The sequence below is a fragment of the Gadus macrocephalus genome, chromosome 21 (assembly GCF_031168955.1).
Source record: "Gadus macrocephalus chromosome 21, ASM3116895v1".
NCBI classification, from domain to species: domain Eukaryota; kingdom Metazoa; phylum Chordata; class Actinopteri; order Gadiformes; family Gadidae; genus Gadus; species Gadus macrocephalus.
In genome coordinates, this window is record NC_082402.1 from 6,875,856 (window position 1) to 6,896,979 (window position 21,124).

General features: G+C 45.0%; 1 protein-coding gene and 1 long non-coding RNA gene across 10 annotated transcripts in view; one reads left to right on the top strand and one right to left on the bottom strand.

The window, feature by feature from the left end:
- The first annotated feature begins 201 nt into the window (after window positions 1-201).
- On the top strand, window positions 202-6,532 carry LOC132449907 (uncharacterized). Its single transcript, XR_009523695.1, has 3 exons — window positions 202-711; window positions 1,284-1,459; window positions 2,822-6,532. It is a non-coding gene; the product is annotated as an uncharacterized LOC132449907 (long non-coding RNA).
- Window positions 3,374-21,124, bottom strand: part of epb41l2 (erythrocyte membrane protein band 4.1 like 2) — a 46,447-nt gene continuing 28,696 nt past the window's right edge. Inside the window, exons 14-23 of one of the 9 annotated variants that reach the window (XM_060041791.1) lie at window positions 20,487-20,563; window positions 16,521-16,571; window positions 13,931-14,110; window positions 11,323-11,391; window positions 10,250-10,885; window positions 8,609-8,737; window positions 8,353-8,451; window positions 8,095-8,175; window positions 7,247-7,357; window positions 3,374-6,768 (exon numbers count right to left, since the gene is read on the bottom strand). In XM_060041791.1, the coding sequence (XP_059897774.1) occupies window positions 7,253-7,357; window positions 8,095-8,175; window positions 8,353-8,451; window positions 8,609-8,737; window positions 10,250-10,885; window positions 11,323-11,391; window positions 13,931-14,110; window positions 16,521-16,571; window positions 20,487-20,563 (1,427 nt within the window). In that variant the 3' untranslated portion in view covers window positions 3,374-6,768; window positions 7,247-7,252. The other 8 variants (XM_060041790.1, XM_060041795.1, XM_060041794.1 and 5 more) reach the window with 8 other exon arrangements.

Genomic DNA, 21,124 nt, shown 5'->3' on the forward strand with positions numbered 1-21,124 from the left:
CACACACAAAATCTGAATAAAGTAAGACCAAGTACGGGGGGGGTGTGTGTGTGTGTGTGTGTGTGTGTGTGTGTGTGTGTGTGTGTGTGTGTGTGTGTGTGTGTGTGTGTGTGTGTGTGTGTGTGTGTGTGTTAATCTTCTTAGCAATCACAAGGTTGAACTGTTGTAAGAGAACAAAGGTCATTTAAATCGACCAGCCAGAGCCACTGTTGTGTTCCTATCAGAGAGAAACCACACAGACACAACTTAGCGAGTGAAAAGACAGAGACACTTTCTTGATTACGCCCCAGAACGACACAGGGGTTGAACACTCACTTCTGGATTGAAAGAAAAGAGGCATAAGGGTTGTACTGTTTTACCCTCCAGTGTTCCATGGAGGTTAATTACTATTTGGGGTATTTGGTTGCTGATTTTGGCCGCCCCGAGCACTGAAACTCGACCTGTTGGACTTTCACCGGGAGGATGGAAGATGAAGGCTGCTTTCCACGGTTTATTAGAACCTGACTCATAGACTAGATTGTGCTCTCATGTGCTCGAGTCACGGTCAATAACCTCACATTGAAATCCTGAGTGAATTCAAATCAAAGAGTGGATGATTTCATCGTTTCAAAGGCGGATGAAGTAAGCTGAGGACATTTGTGCACCATCTGCAATACAAGCTTATTTTCAAATCACCTTTGATAACCTGCAAACTGACCAGCGTCAGAGAAGGTAAGTTGACATTGCTTTTAAATCTGATTTCCTTCTGACTACCCGCAGGATATTTGGTAGCTTTCTGGGCCTTTTTGTCTAGTCACTTTCCATATAACCTCATCTGCTAGGACGTTATTTTTGCTTTTAGCTGTAGCAAGCCGAAACAAGCTATTAGGAGTACACTTTTTAGAATTGTATTTCCACCCAAGCATTAGTCTCGGCCCTCTTAACCCTCTAAAGTTTGGTGGGGAACTTTTTACTAAATTTTCATCAAATTTTTGTTTACCCAATAACATCAAAACACTCGTCCTTTTCATCATCCTCTCTCGCTCTTCCTCTGATTCTCATCCTTTTCGTCTTTCCACCACTATTGATTTTCTCTCCTGCTTTTTCATCATCTATCCTTTCATGTTTTTCACTTTATTTAATGAATTCAAACTGACGTGTATTTTTTACTAGCATGTTCACCGGCTCATCTAGTATATTGTGTCCTCTAAAACAGGAAAGGAGATCTGTGCTGTGTGTTCCTCTCTCCCTCACTCTCACTCCTACTACTAAATCACAGCTTTTTTTTTTTACTTTCTCGTCAGGCAAAGCATGAAGGTGCTGAGTGGTCCACTGGTCGATCTGACCCTACTGCTCAGACAAACAGTCGGCCAGACAGACGGCTCTATGCCCTTCGCTTTTCTAGGCCTTGTGCTGTTTGTATCTGTCTGCCTGCTACTGTGTCAATTGATAGTCTACATTTGGTGGAAACTAGGACAAGGTAAGCATGTTGTCAGGTTCTAGACACGTTGTTCATGTTTTTCCACAAGTTGAAACCATTCCTTTGAGATGACACCATGATCCTGCGTGAGACGTTAAAGGCACCCAGTGCAACTTTATGTAAACATTCAATGAAAAATAAACATTCAATTTCTAGTCTTTTTTACACGTAGTAAGTTTCAATAACTCCATACCATTACATATCGACATTCAAGGAGCAAAGATGAGACGTCGTTGTGTGGTGAGAACTGATAGAAAATCGTAAACAACAACAATCGCCGGTGGGGAGAAGCCATTTTTCCATTGACTGGAAGCCTGCTTTATTTATTGTAGGTGACAAAAAATAAAGAAAATGGCGGCATTGTTGTTGTTATCGATTTTGTATCAGTTCTCACCACACAACGACGTCTCATCTTTGCTGCTTAAATGTCGGTATGTAATGGTATGGAGTTATTGAAACTTACTACGTGTAAAAAAGACTAGAAATGGAATGTTTATTTTTAAGCCTCGAAAGTTGCACTGGGTGCCTTTAACGTTAGAAAACGTTAACGTCCTCCTAGGGGCCGTTTTTGGTACAGCAGCGAAGGAAAACATTTCAAGCATATGGGATACACAGAAAACAATAGTCCAAGATCATCTATAGCAGCAATGATAAATTACACCACAGTCCATGCAGGAATTTAAAGTTTATGTAAACAACTGTATATAAACATTTGTGATTCAAAATAAATATTAAGTAGACGACACATCCCCTATCAATTTATCACGTCACCTAGTCCGATAGTATACCATCTACAAAAAACAGGTAGGCTCTTTGTTTTCACCAATGTGTCAATCGGAATGGGAAAGTTATGCTCGCAAAATAAATAGGCTCTCTAGAGATCGTCGAACCGACAAAAGGTCAGACTTTAAAAGTTTAAAGTTCCACTGTTGGACAGAACTATGCGTTCAAAGGATAACAGGAGGGCTGCGTCATATTAAATATAGGCCTACTTCCATATACCACCCCCTCTGCCGGATTTAAATAGAAATGTTTATTCTAATCCTGGAGCTGTAGGCGTACGTGTTGTGATTCGTGTGGGTTGTCCCTTGGATTACCTACAGACATTTTCACTTTACATTTCTGACGTCTCATCTCATTCTGGCTGAGGTACAGAGCAACCACCCCCCCCCCCCCCCCCCCAAAAAGAAAAACACCATTTCCCTCTTTCAAGTCATCCCTCGAGTCATCATTATCTGCTATAATAGCAAACAACTTGTGTTTGGATTAAAATAAATCGATACGGTTTTTAAGAAAGCAATTACTTTCGTCAGTCGTCTTTATTTACCCACACGCGGCGCACCTCTTTTCATTCCTCTCCAGTGGACGAGCTGTCGGTGTTTCCGCAGGACAGGGGCGCCATCTTCAGGCCACTTCACGACACTGCGTCGGCCAAGCGGAGGAGCGTCTGGTCGCAATACAGCTACACAGCACAACAAGACTCCAACTAACGAAACGAATGGCTTCACTTATCGTTTTCAGAAGTTCATTGCTGTGATGTTGTAGGTAGCGGGACTATAGTCGGCTTCGGAGCTGTGGCACAGCAGAATGGCAAATACATGTTACAGGACTGGAAAGCACCTTTGGGAAGCAAGTGTCAATGTTTTAATATTAAATTAAATAAACCCCATCAACAATTCAACCTCCTACCTCTAGCTTCTTACATCCCAGTCACCATTTTATGATTAAATGGCGATAATATTGTGTTAGCCACTGTTCCGTTGTTATTAGGTGTTCGATTAAAATTAAAATTATGTAGAAGAAAACATTAAAAAAAATGGATTTAGCCATTTTTATAACACTAAAAAGGGGCCTTATTGGCGGAAAGAAGAATAACGGAATGAGGTGTTGTGAAAAACAAATGGATGAAAACCCTTTCTTCAGAGTATAACAATCCTTTATTTAAACAGTGTTACACAAGACAGGGGTGGCTGTGAAGGGATGTGCACGACACATTTTAATATCAAGCTGCTCATAAGTGAAACTATTGGTGGTCATTGGTTGGCTAAGAGAGAATCGAGGGCGGGGCTCTTCTAAGGAAGCTCCAGTGCCTGATGGCCCACAACTGGGCACACTGTTAACTGATGGAGGGGTTTGCTCTTCCAAAATAATGTACTTATGCAGTTATACAGGTCGAGTTAAAACATGGTTAAAAAGTGATACACCAATCTTACTTGTGTAATTCAACAAATTAACTGTACCCATGCGTTCATTACATTTAGCGGGTACCTGAAACATTTGAAAAAAGTTTTCTATCCTGGTTGCTTTTGTTCTTGAAGCCAGAAATAAATAAGCCTACAGAGAAATAAGACAATGTTCGAGGTGGTAATGAGCGTTTCCGTGGTAAGACGATAATCGGTTGCTCAAGATGGACTAGGGGGCGAATCTATCATTTAGTCCAAGGTTCTTTTTACGGCTTTTGGTTAAAACAAAACAAATATCAATTAAGTGGTATCTCCAACACTAAAAGATCCATTGTGTTCAAATGAGTACATATATCTAGGAAGACCAACCTCCAGGGAACAGGGATCCTGAGCTCTGGGTCCAGATACAGCACCAACGCCCCTGGGAATCCAGTCAAACTGAGCTATGCTCCTGGAAGAGGACTCCAATGATGTGAATCATATTTGTGTGTTTCTTTTCTTTAAACCTTCCACACACACACACGCAGAAGAAAGAAAATGAAATCACTCTAAAATATATAAAGAGATATCAAAGAGAGTATACCGAGGGCCAAGTGTCAGACGCAACAGGTTCACAGAGAAAAGACATTCAATTAAAATGGAGGAAAAAAAAATACAAAAAGATGATTACATTGAAGTTGAATCATTTTTTTAGTAAGCGATGCTTTTGGAAATGGTTTTGTTGTTGAGAGGGTCGACCAGGTGACCCACCCTCTGGAATGTCATATAACAGCATAGTAGTATTCAGACCGGCGTCTCCCAATAGAGTACCATGTTGGCTTCATTGAATTATCTCGATAGTTAAAAAGAGTACGGTGGTCAATAGAAGCTGGCTAAATGTATCGCCTCAAATAAAAAATACAATACAAAAAAAAAAAATGAAATGGAAAACCAAAACATTTGGATAAGTCACACCAAATCCGTTCACTTCTCTGCATAACATTTTGCTTGGCAACAGAGACTAAAGTTCTGCAACAGATGCAAAGCTTGTTTACATCCACCACACTAGATTCATGTTCGTCCACGTAAACACCAGAATATAGATGTTGACAGAGGTCTTATTGGGGCTGAAAAGAACAAGGTCAAACAGTCCTGGGCAATCGTTCTTATAATCAGATCTTTTTACAGTTGTTTTGTATTGCGGTGCCTTGCTGGAACACAGCACTTGCACCAGAACCGGTCAAAAAGGCTACAAAATATGGGAGGTGAATGCGATTGTAATTCTCACAACTTTCTCCCTCAATCCTCCAGACTGCACATCAAACATCACATCTCAGGTCTAGCCCAGATGGGAGCTCTACACATCCCGACACGTGTTCACTTAGTCTTCCAGTTAGTCTCTCTCATCAGTACAGCCAGTTTCTCGCATCTCCACGGCCAAACATGCGCTTCAAAGATCCTTCTGAGCTTTTGGTTTTAACTTTTATAGATTATAGTGAGGGCCAATAGCGCACCACACCAGGCGCCTCGTTGTCGAGATACAGTACAACACACACAAGGAAAAATAATTTTGTCAAGTCCAGATACGTTTGCTGTTGCAATATTTTGGTCCCGTCGCATGTTGTAATATGCATATTATAAAAAATGCCAGTTTTTCGTTTCACTACCGTACCTCAAAGCCTGTGTGTGTATGACAACCCAGTATTTATCCAGGATTCAGAACAGCTCAACTGCCCATGTGCTGTGCAACCAATCAAGCGGTACCTCAACGATGACCCCGAACCAATCGATGAAACCGAACTAATCGATGAAGCCTAATTAATCGCTCAACATGCCAGCTATCTCTTCTCCCCGCGGCACAACAAAAACACGTTTGAACCGAACAATTACTACAAGAACCGAAGGAGCCCAAGTTCGTGTTGCGATCGAGAACCACATCAACTGAATGTTGTTGTGCTACTCCCATTTATCAATAATGACGGATAAATATGTATTATTTACCGTGAAACCAACCTAACCAATATTTGACCTGCAGACGGAAAACGGGTTTTTAAAAAAAAGTGTCTCCCTTAACTGTGTCATGCACCATTTGGATTCCAAGGATGAATTTGTTTTGAAACCAAGTTTAGATTGGCTGGTGTATAACGGTCTTTAAAATAATTTCCATAGTAAACAGGTTTTTATAACATCTCAAATGGTAATAAAAAACGAAGATACATTTAAAAACAAACTGGCTTTCAGCACAAGTCACCGACGTAGGAATGTGGATGACGTTACAGCAAAGAGGGGTAGTGGTGTTACTGTGAATATTTCAATTACAGCTCCCTTTCTATAGCGGCTGCTTATGACTAATGCAAACCAAATGGACACCACCATTCCCTCGACACAAATGCCTGGCAAAATGGAACATGACGAAAACACTTGGATCCTAGATACAACGGGTCAAGACCGGTCTGCCATTCCTCCTGCAGAATTAGCCATCTCCCCACGAAGACTATTTCAATCCATGTTCCATCCTAGCTCCACTGTAACGAGAGATAGCCAGAGATGGAATATGGGAGGGATGTTTTGTATTTGTTAAATGTTTTTAAATGATGGGAAACGACTAATACCATGTGCTGATAACAGCACGATGCAAATTGCTTTGGTGTAATTAGTCTAAAAGTACATTAGTCTGTGTGTATTTGGTCCTGCGTAACCAGTTTATGGGATACTCCAGATTACAGTACTGGTTGAAATACTACCATCACACCTCCTATCAGACATGGTATCAGCTTCTCCAAGGATTTATGTTCTCTTTTGCGAAAGCATACAAATTGGAGAAAAAAAAAAGCACTATTAAAACAATTGGAATAAAAACACGCTACAAATGTTATGCTAACAAAGTGGTTCTTTTTTTTCCTTCTGAAAGTGTGAGGATATTTCTTTCCTTTGACTTTTGTGAGGGAGTGAGGGACTTTTGAAGCACCAAAGACAAACAGAAAAATGACTCCTTCTCCCCTCCTCCTCTTCCTCTCCTATGGCCCTTGCTACTCGTCCTCTTGCCACTCCCCCTCCTCCTCCTCCTCTTCAAATGGGTCAAGGTTGGGTTATCATGGGGTGAACAGGGTGGTTAAACGTGGAAACCATTTCAGGGGTCCTTCAGCTCTGCATCTGCATCGGGTGAAGAGGAGTGAGAGTGAACACAAGCTATTAGAACGAGTTAACAACCAGTTAACTGAGTCATATGGTGAAGGAGGACACTCAAAAGGTTAATCTCCAGTACTATGAGTGAACCATCACGGTTTTGCACTAGTAATAAGGTTTCTGCATGCATCGGCATAGAAGGACTTTTGGCTGTTTTTGCCTCTGAAACTGCGACAACTGTGTCAGATTTCAAACTTTTAAACACAGTAAATCCTGGTAGAAGGAGTGACACACTACTGTGTTCTGAGTGTCACTTTTGGGTCGTTAAAAGTAAATGGCCGACTTTTGGGTCATTAAAAGTACCCCAAACTTCTCCCTCCTGTTAACTCCTTTTGCATAACGGTCCCATTCCTCTCACCACAAACCCGTTCTGTAGAAACCAGACCGATAACCCTTAGCGTTCCCTATACATAATGAAATGTTTGTTTCTGTTTGTTACCTTCAGTCACTCGTCCTCCTCAGCCAGCTCAGTTTCCTTATGAACCACCACTCTGGTGACTGACATGTCAGGGTGCTGTTCTTTGGCCTCCTTAATGGCTTGGGCCAGAGCCTGCAGTACCATGGGGCAACCACACGGTGGGGGCAGCGAGCAGGGCAGGCAATGGGTGATGGGGTGGAGGGAAAGGAAATAATAAATGAGACAGAGGCTAAACGCAAAAAACAAAGAAAGTGCTGGATTTAGTGTCAAAGGTTTGTGTTTTTCCCCCCCATTTAATTTCTTAAGAAACTATGGGATGCCACATAGCTCGAAACATGTCTGACATCACATATTGGGGGGAGGGAGAAAAACACAACAAAGAAATAAAAGACACAATGCTCTGATCCAAATATGACCTTCCAACTTTGCCATGAAAAACAGGATATTTGGATCACAAATAGGTTGAGCATTGACCAACACTGTTATTGAGTGAGTCCAGACAACAGGAAGAAGAGGCGGGCCAGTCAGCATGACCTCACCGACACAGACTTACATCACAGTCCTCCTATTAACCCTCTCAGTAAAGTACAGCCAACTAAAAAAGTCTTCTAATCATTACAGGATTAGAAGGAGAGCAGACAGAGGAACGAGAAGTGTGTTCACAAACAACCAATGGTAGTTAAGGAGTTGATGGAGCTGGAAAATGGGTCTTGCTAGATGGGTGGTGGTGAAGGTGAGGTTAATTAAACCCAGAGGCGGGGGGGCCTCTACAACTGGCTTGATGTGCTGGTTGGCGGAGCGAGCGCTGTTGATGGTCCCATGATGATTGACCGCTACGGCGTCCACTCCTATGCCGGCTAACAGCTCACCTGATCATGGTCTATGTCAGAGTCCCCGGTGATGACGATGCGCTTCTCGATCCTCGTCTCCGATAGGCCGCCCTTCAGCGTCTGCGGGAGACACGTGCACATGGACATGCTGAATATTCTCGGCTGAATCGGCCGTGCAACTCTGACGCCAAGATAAATAAGCGATGCCAAAATATAACAGACAAATACAAAGCACTCAATGTAATGCCGCACATGGCGGGTGTATGGAGGAAACTCGTTTGCGTGTGTGTGTGTGACCTTGGTTATGTGTGTGGTCGTGGTTGTACACAGAGATTCAGATGTGATGGTCTGGGCCGTCATCAGAACCCCAGGATCCCCCTCACCGTTGTTATCCAACTGTAAATAACACACAGAATGGCAAATGATGAACGGTTCACCAGCAAACCTAAAATCCAATCAATCAGACAGGCTTACAAAACAGTACAGGCTGACTCAACAGTGTGTGTGCACGTGTCTGCCTGCATCCGTGTGCATGCGTGTATGCGTCGTGCACCTGTGCTGCCTCGTAAGTGATGGTCTTGGTTTCCGTGTGCACGATGGGCACTTCCTTCGTGGTGATGTGGGTCTTCTGGGCGGCGAAGGTGTCGGATATGGTCACCATCTCGGTCTTCACCACCGGAGGCTGCGGGGGAGAGAGAGGCCAGGTGGGGGAGGTTAGGCTGCCACCCGAGTGCACACAGGCAGGAGGGTTGTGGCACGACACCCACGTGCACAGATGGGCTCAGAATTGCTTTCAACACAACAAGCGCAATAAAGCGGAAAAGCAATGAGGATATGATCGCGAGACAGACTTCATCATGGGCGCATCCTAGAAGCCATTTACATTTATTAACCATCGTACGACTTTTTGACCCCAGTGGGGTAAAACACAAGACACAGCCAGCATACATGCACTACTACACCCAGACAGAATCATGCACATGTATTCAGATCGCCCACCCCCGTGGATCATGCATTCAGGAACAACCCATTCACCTTCCACTGACACATGCAATAAACACGGTGACACAAACAACATTGCGACGTGAACCCGGCAGCATGCAAGAAGGCCTCACTCACGTCACAACGCCGAACACAGAACCACGTGTGTGTAACGCTCACAGGACACGGCTAAGGAAAACACATGCACACGGGCAGTCACCGTGCGGAAGCAAATCACGGCACACGGAAGGAGGAGCCTAAACACCCGACACGGACCCAGAATCACGCCCACGCAAATCACATGCAAACTCAACGAGCCCGGCCATGTAAATAGCGTGCAGAAGGTGACTCTCACATCAAGACACCGGTGCCCCAGTCAGAAATGTTTGGCAGTGTGGGATCTTTTTCATTTTAGTTTTTTTACCTTGCTGTTGCCATAGAGACCAATTAAAGACACCAATGTCAAATGACTCATCACTGGCAAAGATTAAATGAGGGCAAATACAGACAGACAGACAGACGCACGCACGCCCACACGCAGTAAGGATGAAAGAGTATCACATGCAGAGCATTGATGCACTCAAAAGCATTTGAACTGCATGATAGGCCGCATGACAAATTCCCCTCCCATCACATGAAAACAAAAAGGTGTGTGAATGAAACGTAGAAATGGAGCTGGAGCTGGCCACACGGCACGCTATGGGATTGGACTGGGAAGATGCACATAAAAATGAGATGGTCAACTCAAAGGGTTTATGTGGATGGTCCATGGTCACATCCACCAACACAGCAGGGGGCTACCGCTACAGTCACAACACTAGGGGACTGACGTCTTCGGGACGGGACGGGGACGATCATCTGATCTCTATGCCTTGAGGGGGAGTCGCTTTGATGGCTACAGCCTTGAGCAGACGGAGAGGTTAAAGGCTCTGTTTGCGCTATCAAATTGGCGTTTCCACATTTTTATCTATTCCCTATATGAACTAGGTGTACAGGATGGTAAATATGTCTCAAAGCAGCACCCCTCCTTTAGATTAAGACATGAGCTTGGGGCGCTACGAACTGTACAGGGGATAGGAGACGTGGGTGTGGGATGTAACTGAGCAGGAGGGGTCGATGGCTGCGGGATGCAGGGACAATGGGCATGTCTAGGGTTGGTAGGCGGGACCAAAAGGTCAGCGATGTGCCACGATTGGCCCAAAGGATTAATTACCTCGGAGCAACAAATAACCTGGGGGCGGGGCTCTGAGTCTGCCATCGGGGACTCTCCGTTTACTTTAGCCTCCTCTTCCTCGGCCATAGCAGCCATTCCGGGGGCTTCCTCCTCAGGGAGGGCGTGGCCGTTGGGGACTTCGTCTGGTGTCATCATGGGATCTTCTGTGCTGTCGTCCGTCTCCCCTTTCTCTTCCTCGGCCCCGTTCTCCCTCTCCTCAACATCCTGAGCGGATTGGCTGGCTTCGATGGGATGGGGAGCGGTCTCTTTGGTAATGGGGTCGGGCTCAACACCCTTCTCCTGCTCTCCCTGTTCCTCCCTCTCCACCTCCTCTACCTCCTCCTCCTTCTCCTCGGGTATGAGCGTGTGAGAGATGGGCGACGGCAGGTTGGGCTGATACTCCGCCTCCTCGTCGCTCTCGCTCTCGGACGAAACGCTCTCTTGCCGAGCCCTGGTGGCCGTGTCCGAGGCCTCTTCCACCACGACCACAACTTCCTGCTCCCTGACCTCCGGCTGCAAAGCCACACCTTCTGGTGCGTCGGGGGAGGGGCTAACAGTCACTGTGACCGTAGCAGGCTTGGTTTCCTTGGAAACCTCCTGGATGACATGAGTCTCTTCTATTTCAACTTGGGCCGTCTATAACAACATACACACACACGCACGCACAGAGACACACACACACACAGAAGTGTGCGCACACATGAAGACACACACCAGAACACAACACACAGAGGAAAAAAAACCACAAACGCATGAAAACAGAACTTAAAAAATAACAAAACAAATAACCCTTAAAGCAATCAGACACAAAACAACTAACTTAAATTGATCAACGTTGAAAAAAAGGATGAACGAAGACAAAAAAAGATGAGAAGTGGACAATTCTGCCCATGGAAACAGCTGGAATGAAGAGGCGATTACAGGAGAAAGAGATGCGGCCAGATTCAGTTGAAGGAGATACAAAATGTATGGATTTAAATTGAAAAGTGAAGAAAGTTCAATAGAGCATGGATGGAAAAGGGCAGCGAGGAAGGAACTGAACTAAAAAGAGGTTATAAAGCGGTTAGGGCCACCTTTCCAGGCTCTTTGGTATCAGGGAAGCTGTTGTTATCGGCTGCGGAAACCTCTGTTGGGACACTGGCCTGTGTAACAAAAAAACGACAAGTAAATACCGCGGAAAAACAACAATCAGCTAGAATGTCCTCTGCAACACATTTCAACATCCAAGCACTGGTTGTGGTTACGCCGAAAACCACGGGCCAGTGAACTGGGCGCTCTAATTGGGCAATAGCCAAATGTCAAATTGTCACGTTACAATTTCGACATTCTGTTCACTATATGCAATAGAATACAAGTTGCTTGATCATATTTCTTGACTTGTCAAAGTTTGTGCATATTCTGAACAGCAGGCGGCAGAATAATACAAAAGAAAGGGAAGGAGAGTTCAAGATAACAGAGGTCCATTAGTCACATGGCGATAACATTGGAGAAATGTTATCTGTAAAGTTCACAGAAAACATAACACTGAGGAGAACATTAGAGGATTATGGGTTATTTAGACAGTTCAGCGCAGACTCTTTCCATCTCATCATTAGGATAGGATGACAGTGGACTGTCAAAAGTTTTCCAACAACCAGCCAGTGCCGACTGGGACATTAAGCTTCAGTACAGGGTGGGTGATGGATCACATACGGTCCCCGACAGAGGCTTCAAACAGTCTTTGTAGGTCACTGGTACCATGTGGACAAGATGGAAGAAGTCAAAAATGGATTGTCTGAATAATGTGTAGTGCGGATATTTTTGGATAGCATCATCCTCAAGTACCCGACCGTTCATAATCAAACACAAAAAATGAACCTCATCATTCACAAGCATCCATGACTGATTAGAATGCCTTCTAAAGGGTCAGTTTGCATCCACAAATATATCAAACAACACATTTTCCCAGAAGGAAGGAAAATGAACGAAGTGGTCCGGCATTCGGAGCAGGCAACAGAGATCCATCTTCAACAGGTCTAAAAGTATGAGCGTATCATAAAGTATTAAGCTATTCAAGTCTTTGAGTCATTTTACGTACCATTAAACCAATTCATGGAGCGTTTTTAATTATTGTACATCAAAATACAATTCAACCCAATAACAAAATTGGCACTAAGCTTAGCCAAGCACTGTGCATCATTAGGTCGAATGAGAAGTAAATTGACCCAAAATGCTTAGTGCTGACATTACTGGCACCTCGGCAGAAGATCGCTGTGATGTAACGAGAGCTCCCCCTAGTGGCGTGGAGTTAGTACTGAAGATGGAGTCAGACTCAGCAGTAGCAGTGGTAGAAGAGGCATTAGTGGTCAAAACAGAAGCAGTTGTAGCTATAGCAGTAGTGGTAGCAGAAAGGATAGTAGTAGTGGTGAAATAAGAGGATAGAGCATCGTCTAGTGTTGGCTTAAATTCACTGCGAGCAGCCGCAACGGCAGAATAGTGAAGACCAAAGCATGGGTCTCTATTGAAAAGAATGAAGGCTATCTCCTCTTCAAGGCTCTAGAACAGCAACACACATGCAGAGAGAGATACAGACACACGGTTACAGCACAGTCATACAAGTAAACAGAAATATCCATTTTGTGAGAAGTGAGAGAGTTTTGAATAAATGCATTATTGAGTTAATAACACAAATGTGCAAGCACACACACAGACACACACATCTCTGTCTAGCTAGACCAAATTATATTATTAGTTGTGCCCAATTCCAATTAAAGCTCTGAAACATGATTGCGGATTGCTCCCATTTTCTATCTCTCCCTTGTCCCCTTGAAAATTCAGCAAATCTCCATCAACTCCAGTTAGACTCTAGGTTCCATAACTGTAGAGGCTTGTTAATAAGTTCAGACGGGCCATGATAAAGCAGCACTCAGCAGCACAAATACGTTATTCTGTAATAGTTAAGGGAAATAATGTGAAACTCAGCCAATATGAAAGCATGTAGCCATTGATGAACAGACCCTTGCTTGTCCAATCGGCGGACCAACACAGTACACCATGGGGGAGGTAGAAAACTACTTTTGTCTGCTACGACACTCTTCACCATCATTAAAAGCTTCAAAGGAAAGCAATGGCCCCAGTAGGAGTCAGAGTACCAACGGTCTTTCACAAGTCATTGAAAAGATCTCTAGTATAAAAAGTTTTCATGAACAGCTTGTGACATCAAAGCCAGCCAGACAACAAGGGGCCTGGCCGAGAAACGGCAGTAATGACGAGAGGGACACACTCCCATGAGATCCACACTGGATGCAATTAGATGTACACATAGAGGCGGCAAAACAAGAAACAGTGTAGCTCAAGAGAGAGGCGTAAAGATACTACAATAGATGGATGTGTAGATTCAATGGTAGTTAGATGTATAGGTTGATAGGTGAATCGATAGATGTATAAATACATAGATTAGATGTATAGATACACAACTAGAGAGATGCATAGATACACAGATGATAAAATACATTGCGACATCTGTACAAATAAATTGTACAAAGTAAACTAATCAAAATACTTATAGTGTGCCAACACACACGCATAACATTCCACATGTTCTCTTTCCCCCTGTCGGGTAGCCCAGTGATCCACGTTGTCGACGGGCCGTCTCCACGCAGCGAGGTCAGAGAGCACCAGCCAGACTACATCAAGACCTACCGCTGGTTGCTCCGGGGGGTGGTGCTGTGCACGGAGCGTGGCGGCTGGGGAGGAGCTGAAGCGTTTCTCCCACTGGTTGGGTTGAGGAGGTGAGGGGGGCGGCGCCTCCATAAAGGAGCGCTTTAGCTGGCTAATGCTAGCCTGGTGCCTCAGCACATCCTCCTGGGTCTTATCATGGTCCTAGTGGGGGAGGGAGGGGGTAGGAGGGGGGAAGGGATGGGGGCGGGTCAGGGTCAGGGTGGGATGTTTATAGTGGGATGGGCAAGGTGTTGTGGACGGTGGGGAGGGGAGAAATGGCATGGGGAGGGATGGGAAGATGAAGGGGAGGTGAAGGGGAGACAGAGAAGGGTGGGTCATAGGTCAAGGGATAAAATGAGAGAAAAGGGAAGAGGGACATAAATGGGGATGGGGGGGGGACAACGGAGGTTACAGATACATCAGTCTGTCAATCAAGAGGGGATGACGGACGCCAGACCTCACTGCAGTCAGGGTTCATTAGTGCTATTGTGTGTGTTTGTGTGTGTTTGAGTGCGTTTGTCTGAGTGTGCTGCAGTGAGATCAGGCTTCTTCGTATTTTTGGTTTCTTTTTAAAAACAGTAAAACTGGGACCCCTAACAGAACATGGTACCAACAGTGACAGGTTGGATGTTATACTATTTCATCTATTACCGACCCAAGAAGCAGTCAGCTATCTTCATCTCGTGACTGTTCCTATATTTTTATTGTAGGAACTGCTGTTTTTGAATGTTGTTTATAAAGAGATGAAGATGTATATCAAATAACTGTTTACCAGTATTGAGAAAATGTATTGTATATATGACGTTCTACTGTTTAGATGTTTACGTATTAAAAGAACCAGCAGATTTGACTATATTAGAAATGAAACAACATATTTTAGTATGTTTACGTCACTTCTGGTGCCATTTTCTACTGAGGGGGGCTGTTGTTTATATAAGGTTAATAAAACTGCAAGTCAAACTGGCAGCCAATCACAATCAGATAGAAAACAGGAAGAGGCCTTTTGTGTTAGGGAGGCAGGGTTAGTTGGGTTAAAACGCAGCTCCCTAGCAAATCCCATTAACCAATCACCAATCGGTAAAACACGGCACGGACAAATGGTGGTAAAAAAACTCAACATGCGCACGGAGCATGCAACAGTCCAGCCCTTTGCACACGGGTATACGCGCACATACGCACACAAGAGGGCTAGTGTCAATTCAGATTACCCTTTCAAACCATGCATTAGCGTGGAATTAGGAGTTTCGTTGAAACTAGTTGATCAGAAAGTGAATTGAGTCTAGCCCTGACACACACACACACAGAAAACGCACACAGTACACAACACAAGTGCATGCACACAGAGCCTGAGAGTGCCAGAGGGCAGCGGACCTGTACTGCACAGTACAGAGAAGAATGTAGTTCTGATTGTAACAGGTAGGTGCCGCCAGAGTTCATTCAATACGGGTCCTATGTTCAAACAATCAGACTTCACCGGTACCAACCTCCAACATCAAATTACTGTGCCTCACATAAATATTCTGCCCATGCACTCTCATTGGACTCTGGAAGGCAAAGACACACACACCACAAAATACAATGGAGAGAAAAAAATATAAATAAAATGAAAAATGTGAAGTAATAAGCAGATTTGTAAATAATAAGGATTATAAAACGTCCAAAGACTTTAAATCTAGGAATGGATGACAATCCATTCCATACAATGGCAAAACAAATACGTGAAATATGTGGTAAACCTAAAAAATGTTATTCAAAACACCAGGCAGGCATGTGGTGAGACCAAAGGAAATGAGCTGTGATGAAGGAAGGAAGATGGGTACATAGACTCAACACACATACACGCGTCAGATTCGCTATTGCAGCACTTTGTACCCATGTTCCTGCAAACAAGAAAACCTCAACACACCAAAACCAAAAGAGAATCCGCCCACACCCAGAAGCAGCAGCCACAAAAACACAACCAAAAGTAAGAACCAAAATCCAACAGGAATGAACAGGTGCCTTGGGCTCAGGGTCACCCATTTGTCCATGCGATTTTAAACCCTCATCTTAAAGACCAAATCTGGGATTCAAATCGAATCATATTTGAAGCTCCCGCAGGGACAGAAACGATGCCGCTTCATAGTAGAACATCCATTTTTGGAACTTTGCTAACTAAAATTGAATAGTGTCAGATTGGGTCTTTAACAAGCTGTCCATCTCTACCTCTTAATAAAACAGATGGAGTAATAACAAAAAGCGACCCAGTGACCCACGACAGAAGATTGACAGACTAACATGTAATCCTATTTGGGGGGGTGGGGTGGGGGGGATGTGAACCTGGGCAGGGGCCAGCTATTCAGGTCCTTGTAACTGATGGCATTTGATCAGAGAGAGTAACAGATTATCTCTACCATGCATGGGAACACAGAACTACAAGCATGCTAAAATAATACTGTGAAATACCAGATACAGCGACATCCTTGTAAACAATAATTTATACTGTAACAGTATTCATACATAGAGAAAAATAATACTTTTTTCATCAGTGAAAATATTTTTTTTGCAAGGAAGGGGGATTGGCCCCACAGACCTGGGTGGGCGCAGCTTCGGGGTGGCCTGTACTTGACTCCGCCTCCTCGACCTTTGACCGTAGCCATGGCGTAGGCGGTCATGACAATGTAGAGACAATGTCATGAATAAAAAAAATAAAAAGTGAAATGGAAATGACGTTTCGGGCTGAGTAGCTCCGTTGGAGGGGATGTATCGGGTCAGGTGAAATTTGAACTCTGACTGTTGGCCATGTGATGTGAAGATTAATGATGGCGAAGCGTGAGCTTAACCCAAATTAACTTAACTCTTATATAACGGTTGTCCAAGGATGTGGAATTAATGTAGAGCATTGTAGAATTGTATTTTGTCCCGATAACACTGCCAACACAAACGCTTCTGACAGAAGATACTTAGGCTTCCAAACCCTGAACTGTTTTTGTCTTTGTTTGTTACTACATATAACAGTAGTGCCTTTAACTGCATCGACTTTAAGCATCAAACACTATTTAACTATGCACAGCATATTTTTTTTTTGGATACTTCAGGAATTCAAAGGGTGCCTTACTGAATATGGTACGTCTATTATAGTATATTATTGTTTTTCAAAGTGAGGCGTAGATGCTCATCTATTAATAGCAAAGGCTTCGAATTCTGCAGCCAAGATACTCAACAGCATACGCAAGCATCAAAAGCGAACTCGGTAAATCTATAAAGTGCAATATAAGAATAAAAGGTTAGGTTTAAAACGTTTGAACTCAATATTCACCTACATTTACTTTACAACAATGTACACACATTAGAATATAACTTTATATAAAGTCAGGTATCAAACCTTATGGTATTTTAATTTAATATTTTTCTCTCGTCTGTCCCCGTGTTTAAAAGCTCTACTCATATATCTATAATGCAGCCTCTTCATTACTTACAAGCAGGACAAGCAGGTGAGAAGCAGGGGGAGGTCAAGGAGTGAGGGGAAAAAAGGGAGAACGAACACGAACACACACACACACACACACACACACACACACACACACACACACACACACACAGTGATGATGGGTTACAGGGTTGTGTGTGTTGGTTTGTGTATCTACGCTGCAGGGTCGCACATCTCCTGCGTCCATTCCGTGTTTGGGTGTGCGTGGTATCTCATGCGGGGAGGGGTGCGGGTGGGGCTTGAGCACCGCTTGCTCGTGCTGTGCTCCCCGGAGCGGCCGCTCGGCGCGTCTGAACTGAACACCGGCAACACGGCCCTCCTCTGACGGGCGGCCATGCTCTCCAGGAAGCACAGGGTCAGCCCAAGGGGTGTGGCTATGATCAAGGCCAAGCCCAGGGACTGGCTGGCGGTCAGCATGACGACCAATAGGAAGGCGACCAGGAGGCAGGGAAGGAAGTACGGGGAGGGGTTAGCAAGGTAGCGTCGCAGGGATGCAAACAGGAGGGACAGCGAGAAGGAGGAGAGCCGCGGAGGCCTGGAGAAGGCGGTGATGGAGGGAAGAGCAGCGAGAGAGAAGAGGGTGGAGAGACAGGAGAGGGAGGTGCCGGAGGAGAGAGAGGGTATGTTTGACAGAAGAGGGTGCCTGGGTACTGCAGAGACCAGACGGAGGACCCTGGTGGGCAGATGGCATTTCAGAAACTGCATTGAGATCGCGAGTCTCACACCCACAACACTAGCGATTTGGCTTATGAATTTTGAGGTCGTAGTGAAAAGTGAGGTCAATTTTCCCACTCGACTTGCTATCATCCTGGACAAGGTGCTTGTCAAAATGCCCATTTTCTTTTTAATGCTCGCGAACGTCTCGGCCGGCACGGCGACGCTGACGTTCTTGCCCAGAAGGGACATGAAACACAGGACAAAGGACACGTATTTAACCACACCCCTTGGAGAGAACCAGCCCTGCCCACTAGCGGCCCCTACGATCGCTACGGGCGCTGCCTGACCGGTAAGCTCCTCCCTCAAAGCCTCTTGGCTGAGGGAGTGGGGTGTGTGGGAGTGGCTGGGGACCGGGTAAATAACAGAGTGGTGGTGGTGGTGGTGGGTGTGCGGGAGGCGGTCCCCGTCGGGCAGACACAGGTCCAGGAAGGTGGACGAGACGAGGGCGTTCAAGGGGAGCGCCCAGGGAGCCCGCAGGGCGTCGGCGTCCTCCGCCGCGCCCTCGTCCTCCGAGATGTCGGTTAGGCCGTTCTCAAACTCGGAGATGGAGTCAAGGGAAGGGGGGAGCGAGGAGAGCGAGGAGCAGGACGAGAAGGAGGGCGGAAACATGAAAATGGACTGAGAGAAACAAAGAAGGAAGGGAGCGAGAGAGAGCGAGAGCGAGAGCGAAGCAAGGGTAAAAGTAAACAAGGGAGGAAGGAGGAAACAAGGGAGGGACGGGTGGGGGGGGGGGGATGTTGAGTCATGACACACCGGAACCACACACACACACACACACACCCACACACACAAGAGTAAAGGTGGGGAAGGAAGTGCACCGTGTAAATGAGATCAAAACGTGTGCAGTGTTTTGCAAATTCAATATAAATGGGACCATGCGGGGTAGTGGAGGTGGTGGTGGTGGTGGAGGTGAAAACAGAGGGAAAGAAGAGGAGATACACAACGTTAGTCAGTGAATCACACACGGCACTCTGGTTTAAAACTACAGCAGGAGGAGCACGGTGAGCAGGGCACCACGGAGCAGGTCTGCGGAGGACAGGGTGCATAGTGTGGAACAGGGTGCACGGCGTGCCACTGGTGGGTGGGAGAGAAGGAGGTGGCAGAGGGCTCTGCCGTGCGGGTGGGAGGAGGTGGGAGGAGGGGGGAGAAGGAGCGAGGTGAGCACAGCGGTGGGCTACTGCCCGGTGAAAGAGCACTAAAAGCCTATTCGATTCATCCCGTTTCGTTGCACTTTGTTAGGAGGTTTGAGGAGTGATAAGGGGGATACCGTATTGAAGGACACTATGCCTAGTTAACCTCATTACCATGTAAAAGATAATACATAATCCAACTTTTTGGACTTGGTGATGAGAATTCGCAACACATAATATTTGGTGGGTCCTGGGTCGAAAGCTGCACCACAGGTGAGTCACAGCATTACATTGTGACATCTATTTCATGACATGGTACAACAGTGGCCGGTTATCAGACCACTTTTGCGGAAACTAAACTAGTAGAAACAGTCAGGCCCATGAGCAGGGTGATAGTTTGAGAGACAGAGTCTAATGACCGCTAGCAGCTGCTGAACAGCTCACCAATGACCCGCTCTAGATGAGGTCCCAGAGAGACTATCTCATGACGGCTAATTCTGGGTCTATCAGTGGGTCTCACGCAGGAAGACACACTTTCTGTAATTATATAACGACAACATCATCCGGTGTGTATCAAAATGCTACCGCTCTACACAACAAAATAGAAAAAAGCCCCAACGTTGTAGTTAACCTGGTCGGAGCAAAGTTTAAGTTAGCGTCAAGAGCCTGTAAGAGAAGGGGGACTATATAAAGGTTGAATCCTCCTTATTCACCAGAGGGTTGGTCTCAACCAAATCCTGTTCATAAGATCATAGAGTGAAGCCATGATAGCTATTCCGAGTTGCTGAAATAACTCCAGATACTGTACAACAGGACTGACTTGAGTACAAACATACATTAAGTTTTCCGAACGAAAATAGGAAAATATATACCGGTAATTGGTGTTTGTATTTTTTGGTTAAAAAAACCTGAAGCATTCAAATACTGATTTGAGAACCTGCATAACGAAAGAATATCAGAACATTTGACTACTTGGTCTCAGCACTACTTGACAAAAGAAGCATATGTCCTTTAAGACGTCTTTTGTAGTTACGTCTTCGATGGTAGGATGAACTCCCGTGTTCTGTGTACCAGATAAGCTAGAGAGGAGGTCAACTGTATCCATCCACATTCTTAGTCTATCTCTTCCTCCCCAAGTCACGCCCGCTCACACACACACACACACACACACACACACTCTCTCTTCGCCCCTGTCCTAAACTATACTACTGTGGATACTCACCTTTGAGTCAGAGTGCAGCTCTAGGTGGGGCTCGTGGCCGTTCTCACTGCCCGCCTCAGTAATGTTTATCACAGGTGCTGAAGGAGATGAACAGCAGAAGAAACACAACACAGACACATCGCTCGGTCATCATGCAGCAGACAGAGCAATGGATTGATCCACTACAGGTGGAGCCAAGCGGAGCTAACGGTCACTTCACAAGCTTTAAAGAGCAGCACAGCCGGATCCTTCCACCAGGGGTCAGTGTCATGGCACAGTAAACAATCAGGTGGTCTTTGGGTTATGTCCAGTGAAGTTGATCCCATTTCTATCTAATGGGGTGCCATAATGGTGGAATGTGGAACAATTAAGGTTGTAAAAAGACACTGGAGGATTTTGTTCAAAATTGGACGGCTCAAAACTTTGAAATATATTAGATGGTTTAAATGATCAAATTGTACAATTTGATTTGATTACAAATCTAATTTCCGTTTTCTGGAATGCATTAAAACTATGATCCTCTCCTAATACAATATATCGCAGAACATTTCTTTAAACAAATCCAGCCCTTCCTTGTACTCCTTTTCCTTCTCTGTGAAAGGAAACATGTGTCGCAGCTATTTCCTGTATCTGTTCAGACGAAAACACTCAAACCATGC